This window comes from Gymnogyps californianus, chromosome 2, assembly GCF_018139145.2.
Source record: "Gymnogyps californianus isolate 813 chromosome 2, ASM1813914v2, whole genome shotgun sequence".
NCBI lineage: Eukaryota > Metazoa > Chordata > Aves > Accipitriformes > Cathartidae > Gymnogyps > Gymnogyps californianus.
This window is the reverse complement of record NC_059472.1, coordinates 33,311,877-33,325,814: the sequence shown is the minus strand read 5'-3', so window position 1 is coordinate 33,325,814 and position 13,938 is coordinate 33,311,877. Positions and strand designations below refer to the sequence as shown.

Here is a 13,938-nt window from a genome sequence, read left to right as displayed (position 1 = left end):
TGTTTTAATGTAATACACAAATTCATACTGAGCTACTAAAGAAAGAACATTATTGATTAATCTTTAAAGGCAACCTAAGGTTATCTAAACAGTAGAGACGAGTCCATTTTTAAATGTATTTATAGAGTCTCCATCAAGGATAAAAGTGTATTTTCACCTTTGTGCTTACCAGAGTTGTTTTATTCACTGTATTTTTTCTCAGAACTTAAAAAAAAAAAAAGACAATACGGACCTTTGGAATCACAGCCTCTTTGTAAACCAGGATATTTTAAAGTTTAAAATATGTTCTTAAAAATTATGTTTTCGGAACAGGAATAGTCACACCAGAGAAGGAACCAAAAGTGAACACTGTGGTAGGGGCACAACAGCTTCTTCTGGCAAAAGAAGAGGATGGTGCAGCTAAAAAATCAAAGCCTCCAGAGGACAATAAATTTTGTCATGAGCAGGTAAAAGAAAATGTAACAATTTAATTGCATTCTAGAACTCTTTCAAATAACTCAAGAATGAAACAGAGATGATATGCTGTTAAAATAGCAATATCAGCAAGTTATAAAAAGCACGCTGACTAATAGCCTGCATCTTAATTTGATTTTTTTCAGTTCTATCAATGTCCTTATTGTAACTACAATAGTAGGGACCCAAATCGTATCCAGATGCATGTCCTGTCACAGCATTCAATGCAACCTGTTATCTGCTGCCCCCTCTGCCAGGATGTCCTCAGCAACAAAATGCATCTCCAGCTTCATTTGACCCATTTGCACAGTGTGTCCCCTGACTGTGTGGAGAAACTGCTCATGACAGTAAGTGTTCCAAATACTGATGCACATGCTACAGAAACGTACTCGGGCCTCTGGGCAATGTATTTGTTGTGACATAGTATTCAGGTAGCCCGAGGAGGGGAGTGGGTCAGGACTCTTAGGTTCTCTTGCCAGCTCATCCAGTGACTGATGTCCCTTGGGAAAATGACTGAAGGTGGATTTCAAAGATGCTGAAAGCCTGCAGTTCCTCATTGACTTGGAAAAATCAAGCCTGTCCACGTCTCTAAGTGCACACCTGTAAATTAGGTCTAATAATATCCAGGTCTCAGAGGTATTGTGACTTCTGTTTGTAAAATAATAGGAGTTCCCTGTAGAATGTAGTTCCCAAACGTAGAAGGATTCCTGTGTATAGCTGGGCTGTACTTGCATTATATTACATGAAATCCACTGTAAAATATCAATGGTGATGCTAATTGGAGAACACAATTCTCTTATTGTACAGAATGTCCTGGTTTTTACTTTCTGTCTCTGCATAAAAGACTTTTCAGTTTTTTTGTGAATAAAATGTGAGTACGAAACAGAAAGGCAAGTCCAACAATAGGTAGCAATCTAGTTAGGTCAGTTCTTTAGGATATGGAATATCTGATTTCACGTACCTACCCTGGATCAAACAGGGACTTGAACTGGCTTCCCCATGATTGGGATGAATGTTATAACCAGCAAACTCTATCTGGAGGATGAATCCCATTCCAATCTCACCAGGAAAATCCTGTTCTTCACTGCAAAATTGTACAAACCATGTCAAAATTATAAATTTATGTGAAAAATAATGACTCAGCACCATTCAAAACAATGTCAGTAAAGACACAATCAGGTCTAGAATGTATTTATTATTACAGCATAGATTCAGTTAGAAAACAGACCTCCTAAGACACCCTGATTCTGGTTGTCTTGCCTTTTTAAAAGGAAATGCACTTGGAAATCTCAGGGATCCACCTTCTTAAGGATTTTTTTCTGTATCCATAGATGACTCCTTCATTTATATGGTTGTGGTTGTAGGCTTACCACCTCATTCCCAAGTAAAGTGGCAAAAAAAAAAAGAAAGAATTCAAAGAGCTCTTGACTGAAGGTCTAGGGTTCCTTTTACCTAGTGCTGATGAGCAAATACAGAATTGGGGTTTCTTCTTTTCTTTTCCTTGGTTTTCTACTAACTATAGCTCTGCCAGACCACGTGATTTTGGCCCACCACAAGGAAAATGCAGTAGAAATTTAACTGTCCCAGACCCTTTTAGGAAACTGGAAAAATATGGAAACCCCTCACTCCATATTGAGCAGCATTAGCTTTCTTCTCAAGTTTTCCATGATTCTCTCTATGCTGATAATGGGGCAACTTCGAAATCTCTCCTCTCCTCTCCAGGTACTGGGGAGTTGTCTCACTGTTTCTGAGAGGAAAAAAAAAGGTTTGTTTGACAGAGAAAGAAATTGCAAAACATAATCTGCATCATCTAAATTGTCCTAGTTGCTAACACTAATATGCTCTGTCCATATCTGAGCTCTCTGATGACAAAATAAATACCACTTATGGCAAATTTTTCTTCTCTGGGACATTTACAGTTATCTACATCATTTTTTTAAAAAGTCTTTCCCTCCCAAATAAACTCAAAGTCACTAGTCCTCTGAGAGGATGCTATTAATGCCTTGTTTAAATTACAAATACACTAAGCCCAGGGCTTTTTAAAATATGTCTAGAATATTTTTTCCAATAGGCAATTGATATACGTACATACATATATATACAGATGTATATATATAATTCTTATGTATCCTAATAAAGGTTTCAAATATTTTGTTAAACTGTTAAAGAGGAACAAAAGGTGTTTCTACTCATACCTAGTAATGTATGTAGCCTCCATTATTATAGTAATTTACTCAATCACTCAAAAATCTCTCCTATGGATATTCTTGTTACGTCTGTATGAAGTAAGGAAGTACTATCCTTATGTAGATGAGGAGCTGCAGCACAGTTCGAACTGATTTAGCCAAGGTCATTTAGACAGAATCTGGCAGTGCAGGAGTTTGAACCCAGTCCTGCTAAGTCTTAGTACAAACCCCTAGACAATCCTTTATTTCAGATACAAGTATGTTTTAAAAATCTAGGTAAAAGGAAAACATGAAGTGTTGAGCAAATATTCATGTCGACTTAACTAAACTGAGTACTATCAGACACCCATAAAAACACATCTGTCAAAGATTTCTGTCTATAATTTGAAAGCATAACACAACAGGTAAAGCAGTCTGAAGAAGATGCATAAGCAATTGAAGACAAGAAAGAGAAGAATGTTATTTTAAATGGAAATAAGTTGCTATTTCTGTATGGAAATAAACTTACAATTTTCTTTCAAAGATCATGGAAGGTCCAGCATTTGTTTAAAAAACAATACAAGTGAAGCAAAGTGGGAATGCCCTCAGTCAAGCACTGACTGGTGACCATATCTCAACATGATCTCTGTCTTTGGAGGATGTCTGAGGAGAATTCCCCTGATAAATCCGACCAACCTGACATAGCCAGCAAAACCTTCTTTGTGGTGACATTGAGACGAATGAAATATTGAGTGTATGTAGTTCTATAGCATCACCTTATTGTGGATTATTTTGAGTTGATTCTCCACCAAGGGACACCCGATGCTCTGGATTTGCGGTCTGTCAGAAACCGTTATCAAGGACTGAATCAAGATCTTGGTTTAGTACTGGCAGTCTTTGATCCAGATATGGTGGATCTTTTGAATTATAATTTCATACTGTTGTATAGTATTAAATAGTGTGACTTTTCCTGCAATAATAATGTGTTCCTGGTTTTCAAAGGTTCCTGTACCAGATGTCATGATGCCCAATAGTATGCTATTGCCAGCAGCTGCTTCAGAGAAATCTGAACGTGACACACCTGCAACCATTACAGCTGAGGGATCTGGGAAATATCCAGGTATGCAAGAAAAAGCCCAGACATGTAAAAGCTAGGTATGGGCAATTTAGAAATAAACCACTTGTTTCTTTCTTAGTAAACTGAATCCTTTTTGGCTTGCATATAGCCACAGAGATAAAAAGAGAAAAATAACACGGGGCCTGAATTTGGCTGACTGCACGCATGCAGAGCTACTAGGATGCACGTGTATGCCAGACTGTTTGCTTTTGGTAGAGGTAAAATTAAACAGTAGTGCCTAGCCACTTTGAAGGTAAGACCTTCGGTGTTTAACCAGCAAATAAGACCCAGTCCTAAAAGACAGTGGCACTTTCACCAACATCAATGGGGGATGTTAGGCAAGTGATTCTGCCTGTGTTTCCAATACTAGGTTTCTTATCCTGGACACTTACTGTATTCTGTCCTGGGAAGCTGCTTTGCTACCTCTCGCAGCATGCTCCTCCCTCTCTCCTCAGACCACTTGCCTCCTCCTTTCTAATCACCTGTCCTACCTATTGTCCCCATTTCTACTCCCTCCCTCTTTCCTGCTGTTTATTTCCTTTTCTTGTTTGGCGCTCCCATTGTACCAATAAACTCCTACCTTAGGACAAAGAGAAGCCCTATGCCACTCCTGGGCCAACTGCCACTGCCAGTCTGATCATCGTGTTTGGATTTTATTACTTTTTTTTAACCTCCTGATGGTCCTGTCTGCTTTATTCTCTGGGGCAAGGATGGGTTGCTATATTTTGCTAGGCCAACACAACACCTAGCATACCAGGTGCCTCTCTTGATTTCTGACCAAAAAAAAAAAAAAAATTAATATTATGTGCTATTGTATTCTACTTGTGTAAAAGACACTTCACTTTCTTTAACTAGGTGAAAGTCCTGTGGATGAGAAAAGTACCCCTGGGATCGATGAATCAAAAACTGGAATGGAAATTAAGACTGAGGAACAGAAGCCACCAAAGGAATCTACTGAAACACCAGATTGGAATAAGAGCAGCAGTAAAGATATAAAGGCCACTGACTCGACAGATCAGCTAAATGAACAGCAGAAGAAGCAACAGCTCTCTGTTTCTGACCGCCATGTCTATAAGTACCGTTGTAACCATTGTAGCTTGGCTTTTAAGACTATGCAGAAGCTTCAGATACATTCCCAGTATCATGCTATTCGGGCAGCTACCATGTGTAGTCTTTGCCAACGTAGCTTCCGTACATTCCAGGCTTTAAAAAAACACTTGGAAGCAGGCCACCCTGAACTCAATGAAGCTGAACTTCAGCAGCTGTGTGCATCTTTACCTGTCAATGGTGAACTCTGGGCAGAAAGTGAAAGTATGGCACAAGATGATCATGCACTAGAACAGGAAATAGAAAGAGATTATGAGATAGACCAGGAAGGTAAAGCAAGTCCTGTAGGAAGCGATAGTAGCTCTATTCCAGATGATATGGGCTCAGAACCAAAGCGGACCTTACCTTTTAGAAAAGGGCCAAATTTTACTATGGAAAAATTTCTAGATCCATCTCGCCCATATAAGTGTACAGTGTGTAAAGAGTCTTTCACCCAAAAGAACATTCTCTTGGTCCACTATAACTCAGTGTCCCATCTACATAAACTCAAAAAGGTTTTGCAGGAAGCATCAAGCCCTGTCCCTCAAGAAACCAACAGCAGCACTGACAACAAACCCTACAAATGCAGCATTTGCAATGTTGCGTATAGCCAAAGTTCTACATTGGAAATCCATATGAGATCTGTGCTTCATCAGACAAAGGCAAGGGCTGCAAAATTAGAACCAAGTGGTAATATAAGTAGCGGAAATAGTGCAGCAGGGAATGTTAATAGCCCCAGCCAAGGAATGCTAGAATCTATGAGCTTACCAGCAGTTAACAGCAAAGAAACACATTTAGATGCCAAAGAATTAAATAAAAAGCAAGCTTCTGAATTAATTTCTGCTCAGCCTACACATCACCCACCCCAGTCACCAGCACAACTTCAAATGCAACTACAGCATGAACTGCAACAGCAAGCTGCGTTCTTTCAACCCCAGTTTCTAAACCCAGCTTTTTTGCCTCACTTTCCAATGACACCAGAAGCACTGCTGCAATTTCAACAGCCTCAGTTCCTTTTCCCATTCTATATACCTGGGACAGAATTTAGCTTAAGCCCAGATCTGGGTTTGCCTGGTTCTGCCACATTCGGTATGCCTGGAATGGCTGGTATGACAGGATCACTGCTAGAGGATTTGAAGCAGCAGATACAAACTCAGCACCATGTTGGCCAAACCCAGCTACAGATACTGCAGCAACAAGCACAACAGTATCAATCCACCCAACCCCAACTTCAGTCCCAAAAACAGCAGCAGCAAAGTAGCAAGCTGATGAAAGCAGAGCAAAATACCTTGGTAAGTACAGACTGCCAGCTGATAAAGGATATGCCATCATATAAGGAGTCAGAAGAAATTTCTGAGAAACAAGAGAAGCCAAAGCAAGAGTTTACTAATGAGAATGAAGGACTAAAAGAAAACAAAGATATGAAGAAGCCAAAATCCTCAGAACCAACCCTCCCACCACCCAGAATAGCTTCTGGAGCAAGGGGGAATGCAGCCAAGGCTTTGTTGGAGAACTTTGGGTTTGAGTTAGTTATCCAATACAATGAGAACAGACAAAAAGTGCAGAAAAAAAGCAAGACTGGTGAAGGTGAAAACACAGACAAACTGGAATGTGGAACCTGCAGTAAGCTCTTTTCCAACATTCTTATTCTGAAGAGTCATCAAGAACATGTGCATGGACAGTTTTTTCCATATGGAGCATTAGAAAAGTTTGCCCGACAGTACAGGGAGGCGTATGACAAGCTTTATCCAATTTCTCCATCTTCTCCAGAAACACCACCGCCTCCACCACCGCCTCCTCCACCACCACCACCTCCTCCTCCTCCAACTCCTTCTCAGCCTTCTTCAGCTGGGGCTGGAAAAATTCAAAACACAACTCCCACTCCTTTGCAAGCTCCACCACCCACACCACCACCGCCGCCGCCTCCACCACCACCACCTCCTCCTCCACCACCACCACCATCAGCCCCACCTCAAGTCCAGCTTCCCGTTTCACTTGATCTCCCGCTTTTCCCTCCAATTATGATGCAGCCGGTGCAGCATCCTGCATTGCCTCCTCAGCTTGCCCTCCAGTTGCCACCAATGGATACTTTATCTGCAGATCTTACCCAGCTTTGTCAGCAGCAGCTGGGATTAGATCCCAATTTCCTGCGGCACTCTCAGTTCAAGCGTCCACGTACAAGAATCACAGATGACCAGTTAAAAATCTTGCGGGCTTATTTTGATATTAACAATTCTCCAAGTGAAGAGCAGATCCAAGAAATGGCTGAGAAATCTGGTCTTTCACAGAAAGTTATCAAGCACTGGTTTCGTAATACTTTGTTTAAAGAACGACAGAGAAATAAAGATTCTCCATATAACTTCAGCAACCCTCCTATAACAGTATTGGAAGATATCAGAATAGATCCTCAACCTTCAGCTGTAGAACCTTACAAGTCTGATGCATCTTTCAGCAAGAGATCATCTAGGACTAGGTTTACTGACTACCAGCTTCGTGTCCTCCAAGACTTCTTTGACACAAATGCTTATCCAAAGGATGATGAAATCGAACAACTTTCAACTGTACTTAACCTACCTACTCGAGTTATTGTTGTATGGTTCCAAAATGCACGACAAAAAGCTCGCAAAAGTTATGAAAATCAAGCTGAAACTAAAGACAATGAGAAAAGGGAACTGACAAATGAGCGTTACATTCGAACTAGTAACATGCAATATCAGTGCAAAAAGTGCAGTGTGGTTTTTCCCAGGATCTTTGATTTGATTACACACCAGAAAAAGCAATGTTATAAAGACGAAGATGACGATGCTCAAGATGAAAGCCAAACTGAAGATTCTATGGATGCCTCTGATCAAACAGTGTATAAGAACTGCACAGTTTCTGGCCAAAATGACTCATCAAAAAGCCTGGCAGTCACAGCAGCAAGCTCTGGCTCTGGTTCTAGTACTCCTTTGATTCCATCACCCAAACCAGAACCTGAGAAGGCTTCTCCTAAGCCAGAGTCCACAGAAAAGCCAAAACAAAATGAAACCATCTCTAAGCAAACTGATACAACTTCCCAAAGCGCCAAACCAGTACAGTCTACTCCAGTAACCTCTTCTGACCCTCAGCCGCCTGCTTCTCAACCACAGCAACAAAAACAATCACAGATAGTAGGGAGACCTCCTTCTGCATCACAAACCACACCTGTTCCTTCCAGTCCTTTACCAATTTCAATGACTTCTCTACAGAACAGTCTACCTCCTCAGTTATTACAGTATCAATGCGATCAGTGTACAGTTGCCTTTCCAACTCTAGAACTTTGGCAAGAGCACCAGCACATGCATTTCCTAGCAGCCCAAAACCAATTTCTTCACTCACAGTTTTTAGAAAGACCAATGGATATGCCCTATATGATATTTGACCCCAATAATCCTTTGATGACTGGACAGTTACTTAATAGTTCTCTTGCTCAGATGCCACCACAAACTGGCTCATCACATACGGCACACTCTGCTACAGTTTCTGGTTCTCTGAAACGAAAACTAGATGATAAAGAAGACAATAACTGTAGTGAGAAAGAGGGAGGAAACAGTGGAGAAGATCAACATCGTGATAAGCGTTTAAGAACTACAATTACTCCAGAGCAGCTGGAAATACTCTATGAAAAGTACCTACTAGATTCCAACCCCACCAGAAAGATGCTAGATCACATTGCACGTGAAGTGGGACTGAAAAAGAGAGTTGTACAAGTCTGGTTTCAGAACACAAGAGCCCGAGAAAGAAAGGGACAATTCCGTGCAGTTGGTCCAGCCCAGTCCCATAAAAGGTGTCCTTTTTGTCGAGCTCTGTTTAAAGCAAAATCAGCTTTAGAAAGTCACATTCGCTCTCGACATTGGAATGAAGGGAAACAGGCCGGTTATAGTTTACCTCCGAGTCCTTTGATATCAACTGAAGATGGAGGAGAAAGTCCACAAAAGTACATATTTTTTGATTACCCATCACTGTCATTAGCAAAAACTGAACTATCAAGTGAAAATGAATTAGCCTCCACTGTATCAACCCCTGTTAGCAAAACTGCAGAAATGTCACCGAAGAACCTCTTAAGTCCTTCTTCTTTTAAAGCAGAGTCTAGTGAGGACATAGAAAATTTGAATGCCCCTCCTGCTGACTCTGGATATGATCAAAACAAGACTGACTTTGATGAGACTTCATCAATTAATACAGCAATTAGCGATGCCACAACAGGGGATGAGGGGAACAATGAAATGGAAAGCACGACTGGCAGTTCAGGGGATGCAAAACCTGCATCACCTCCCAAAGAACCAAAACCACTTGTGAACGACACGCTATCAAAAGCTGCAACTACACCTACAAATGAGAATACTGACGATAAATTTATCTTTTCCCTAACAAGCCCGTCAATACATTTCAGTGAAAAAGATGGTGATCATGACCAAAGTTACTACATTACTGATGACCCTGATGATAACGCCGACCGCAGTGAAACTTCAAGCATAGCTGATCCAAGTTCACCTAACCCATTTGGAGCTAGCAATCCCTTTAAATCCAAAAACAGTGATCGGCCAGGCCACAAACGTTTCCGAACACAAATGAGTAACCTTCAGCTTAAAGTTCTCAAGGCTTGCTTTAGTGACTACCGGACTCCAACAATGCAGGAATGCGAAATGCTAGGGAATGAGATTGGCCTGCCCAAACGTGTGGTCCAGGTCTGGTTTCAGAATGCCCGGGCTAAAGAGAAGAAATTCAAAATTAACATAGGGAAGCCATTCATGATAAATCAGACTGGACCTGATGGGACAAAGCCAGAATGTTCTCTGTGTGGCGTGAAATATTCTGCGCGTTTGTCCATAAGAGATCATATCTTTTCCAAACAACATATTACAAAAGTGAGAGAAACTGTGGGAAGTCAGCTAGATCGGGAGAAAGATTATTTAGCTCCTACAACGGTTAGACAGCTGATGGCACAGCAAGAATTGGATCGCATAAAGAAGGCTACTGATGTGCTAGGATTAACAGTACAGCAGCCAGGCATGATGGACAGCAGTTCTCTTCATGGTATCAGTTTGCCAGCAGCTTATCCAGGACTCCCTGGCCTTCCTCCTGTTCTTCTGCCTGGAATGAATGGTCCATCCTCCTTACCTGGATTTCCACAAAGTTCAAACAGTAAGTCTATAAGGGGATGATTTTCTCATTTTATTAATTTGATCATCTTGCATAGTCACCATCCCCTTCTAAAACACAGCATATTATGCATTCATATCATGCTTGTGAGACTGGTGTGAGTAGCTAAAAGCTGTTGCTATGAGGTGTACTTAGTGCAATTCTCAATTGTTGTGGTAGCCTGGATGATATTTTGGATTTTGGGGGGGAAAAAAAAAAAATTAATTGAAATCTAACTGACAGAAATGTTTTTAGTCCATATTAGGCTTCTGTAACAAAAGCAATATAATAATAGCATTGTTATGCTTTTTTTGTTTGTTTTGAATGATACTCTTTTAGGCAAAACTTGGGTTAGAATCTTGTATGTAAATTTTTTGTATGCAAATACTTAAAGTAACATCTGATGAAGCACAAAATAGTAATTCCCACATTATTGGTTCATCAGGCATTTGGTCCACCCCTTAGACCAGTCCAACCTGTTGCTTAATTCAGAATAAATATTTAAAATAAAATGCTGCCCAAGACCTTCTATTATATTTCTGAATAATTGCCTGCTAAGATGATAACGTTTTTGTTGAAGGTGATTTGTAATGGCAGGTTCATTGTGATCCAAATTCCAGAAGCTGCTGAATATCTCCTACCCCTAGTTTGTAAAGTCATTGCAGACATGTACCACTTCATTTGGGCTTGCACTTTTAACTGAACACGTAACTCTGTTTTACTGACTGTTTTGACTCTGGTTTGACGCTTTTTTTTGCTCACACTGGAAAGCACTTCCTCTTGCAATAAGTTTCAGTGACGTTAGAGAATCAAGTTTTCTGCAGAATGATTTGCTTAGTCCTCAAAGAATGAACCTAATTTATTTTCTTGTATTAGGCTCCAGTTTTGCAGTCAGAGTTCATCGTGAGTGCAGCCTTGCAGAATGAAGCTCTCCCATTCATCTTCTAACTTTGCACATTCATATCAAATATGTGCACAGCAGAATTAGGGAGCTGGTTAAGACCCCTCACCTCATTTTACCCAGTAATTCCACTTGCTGTTGATCTCTCAACTTTGATTTAGAAAGCAACTCACTTTGGCAAGTAAGGTAGGGGCTTAATCACCAGTGTTGTTAGACATACTAAGACTGTAGCAATGTCTTCTCTGCTACCCAGCTCTGCTTTGATTGATGATGATCACGTTATTGTTTCCCTAAGTGGTGGTCAAAGCATCTTGTTTTTCTCTTCATTGGATCAGAATGGCTTTCCTTCCACAATGCAGTCTCTGGCTGAGTGCCCTCTGGCTTTTGTCAAACAGTTATTGGCACAGAGAGTGCATATAAAGGAAATATAAAGTTGTTGTATTTCCTTCTTAATGGCATACAGTGTCCAGGTCCAAAAATGGCTGGTTGTTCATTAGAGTTATAGATATGGTTTCTCCATATAACTTCGCTAAATGGCTTTGGTTAGGTTGACCTTCAGGTAAAATGGGATTCAGAAAACTCAGACTTTGTCTATATTACTAAATGAAATTTGCTTGGGAAGATATTATTACATTCTTTTACTCTCAAAAAAAGGAAGTCCCCATGCAAAGTGAGTCTTGGGAATGGTCGTGGACCCTTGATAGCCTCTCAGCTGTGCTCAGGGGTTGTTTAGGAGAATGCTAGTTGGCCCCGGCCAAAACAGTGCCAGTGACCATTCTTACTGTTTAACTTTACAGATGGTTTAGTTTCAGTTTTTGGGAAATGTTCCCTGGTACTGTTTAACTTGCTAGTATCAATGTAGCCTCAGAGTCTGTAAATTGTCCTGTTAATAATACAAAAGGTATTATTGCAGGCCAACTGGTCCATAATGATTCAATTTTCAGATTTTCTAATTTCCACCAAATATCTCTTCTTTGAGATAAATTTGAACCATTAGAACCATAGCATACACAGTGCGCTGCCAATTGAGATGGATTTTTACCCCCTTTCATCTTGCATCTTCTTAAGGTTAATTAGCCCATCGTGGGCAAAGCCCACTGTGTAAACTAGCTAGTAGAATCTCGTTGTTAACTTTTTCTTCTGCCATATGCTAAATAGCCCCTACATCCCCCTTTTGTTGCCTGGCAAATACTTGCATGCATAAATCTCCATTCTCTAATGAAACATAATGGAGCAGTCATAGTGAGTGGAAAAAACCAGATTATTTTAATCATTCATGATAGAAAAACTGTAATATACTCAGATGTTCTCCAGTACGTGCTCAACAGTAGTATTTTCTGCACCTAATTAACTCATTTCTGTTTTCTTCTCTACCCTGCTTTGGCTGATAGTTCATATTCATATTTGATGCTAAGAATTGTTAAAGAAGTATCTTTTTTGGAAGCAGGCTTCCAAGCAAGCTTTTCTTCGGCTACGGTTCTCCTAGCAGCATGTATATTCTCTGTCAGCAGGACAATTGTTCTGCATCATTCTTTGCATGAAGCATTTTCTGAAGCTAACTCCCTGATGACTGACTATCCTATACTTCAAGTCTACTTCTTGTGAATTCCACTGCAAGTGTGTCATTTCTTCTCTTTCGGACCCAATCTCGAAAATGCACTTCAGAAGAAGTCTCGCTGGGATCCCTTATATTCAAATATTCACCTGTTTTCACTGATGCTTACAGGGTTGGTAACTGTATTTCCTGTGGCAAAGCCCATCCGTTCTGTCCTACATGTTTGTTTAAAGGACAATGTCAACATTAGTAAGATCCTCACTTTTAAAGAGTATGTTTACTGTTTGCTAAGACAGGGAACTAGTGAAACTACAACAGTAAACATCACATTTAAAATTCTCTTTTGTGTTTCTCTTTACTCATGCTAGACAGAGAAATTAGCCTGAGTAGTTTCACTGGTTACTACAAGTTTATGAAGGATTTCACTTTCATGTTCTTGCATCCAGTATTGTTTGTGGGTTTTCAAAAAGGTACAAAACCCAGCTAAATTTTGCAAAATACTATTCTTTTTTAAATGCAATATTTTCTTGTACAAAGGGTTTGAAATGGAACACTTGAAAATAATGCTAAATCACAAAAGATGGAAATATTCAAACTACAGTTCATTTTATCTTCTTTATGTAATGCTCCAACTGGACTTTTCTTTGCAAAGTTTATTAGATTTGTCAAAATATGATAGCCTCATTTCTCAATGAAAGGATCTATTAACTTTAAATTCAGTTATTTTGTTCTAAAACAAATGGGTTTTAATGTCAGAATTATTGTGTGGTGCTAGGATGATATGTTGAAGAATCCTCTCACCTGTGGGATATGTTTCTCTAGATAATGTAAATATACCATCTTGTGGGCATCAAATGCTGAGCAAGGTCTCAAAATTACTGCTATGTTTGCTCAGCATAATTCCTAATATGGAGTTATTTGGTGGAATTCTAATTCATACAGAATTTTAGCTCTGGCTCATCTTTGTTCTTCAAGCCCCTTCTTATTTTCTAGGTGACTGTAGATAGAAGAGTTCACCTGCTGTTTTCAGCTGTTCTTAAAATTCACATTCTCTTTTCTTCTTAGCTTTGTGTTTTTGCCTGTGATCCCTTGCAGAAAACTAGTGCTTCATCTTGCTTCTAGCTATTAATACTGGTTCTATGAACCTTTTAATGTCATCATCATTACCATAGGTTCTTTGCACATCACTTAAGCCTGGGCTGCCTTGAAGATTCACAGCAGCTTTTTCCAAGAATGCACACATCACTGGGTAATATGTACTTAGTGGTTTTTGAAATCTTATCAAGAGAGAAATTTGATTCAGCAGCAATTACTTTCCTTATTATTAGGGCACTAAATTCTGTTCTCTGTTTGCTTTTGGCCCATTGGTAGCAGTTTCATTTTTATATTTTTAGCCCTCTGATTCCTCCAAGTGAAAGAAAAGTCTCTCCTCTTTGATAGTCACTTAAAAGAGTTAGCAGGATTAGAATGTTTCTTCAAGATTAGTGAGTTTTCTATTCTA

The 13,938-nt window shown here is 39.8% G+C and overlaps 1 protein-coding gene across 1 annotated transcript in view; it reads left to right on the top strand.

Annotated features, from left to right (window-relative positions):
- Positions 1 to 13,938, top strand: part of ZFHX4 (zinc finger homeobox 4) — a 127,167-nt gene that overhangs the window by 108,602 nt on the left and 4,627 nt on the right. Inside the window, exons 5-8 of the mRNA XM_050891392.1 lie at positions 313 to 446; positions 600 to 800; positions 3,621 to 3,738; positions 4,591 to 9,984. Of these exons, the coding sequence (XP_050747349.1) occupies positions 313 to 446; positions 600 to 800; positions 3,621 to 3,738; positions 4,591 to 9,984 (5,847 nt within the window). The remainder of the gene's footprint in view (positions 1 to 312; positions 447 to 599; positions 801 to 3,620; positions 3,739 to 4,590; positions 9,985 to 13,938) is intronic.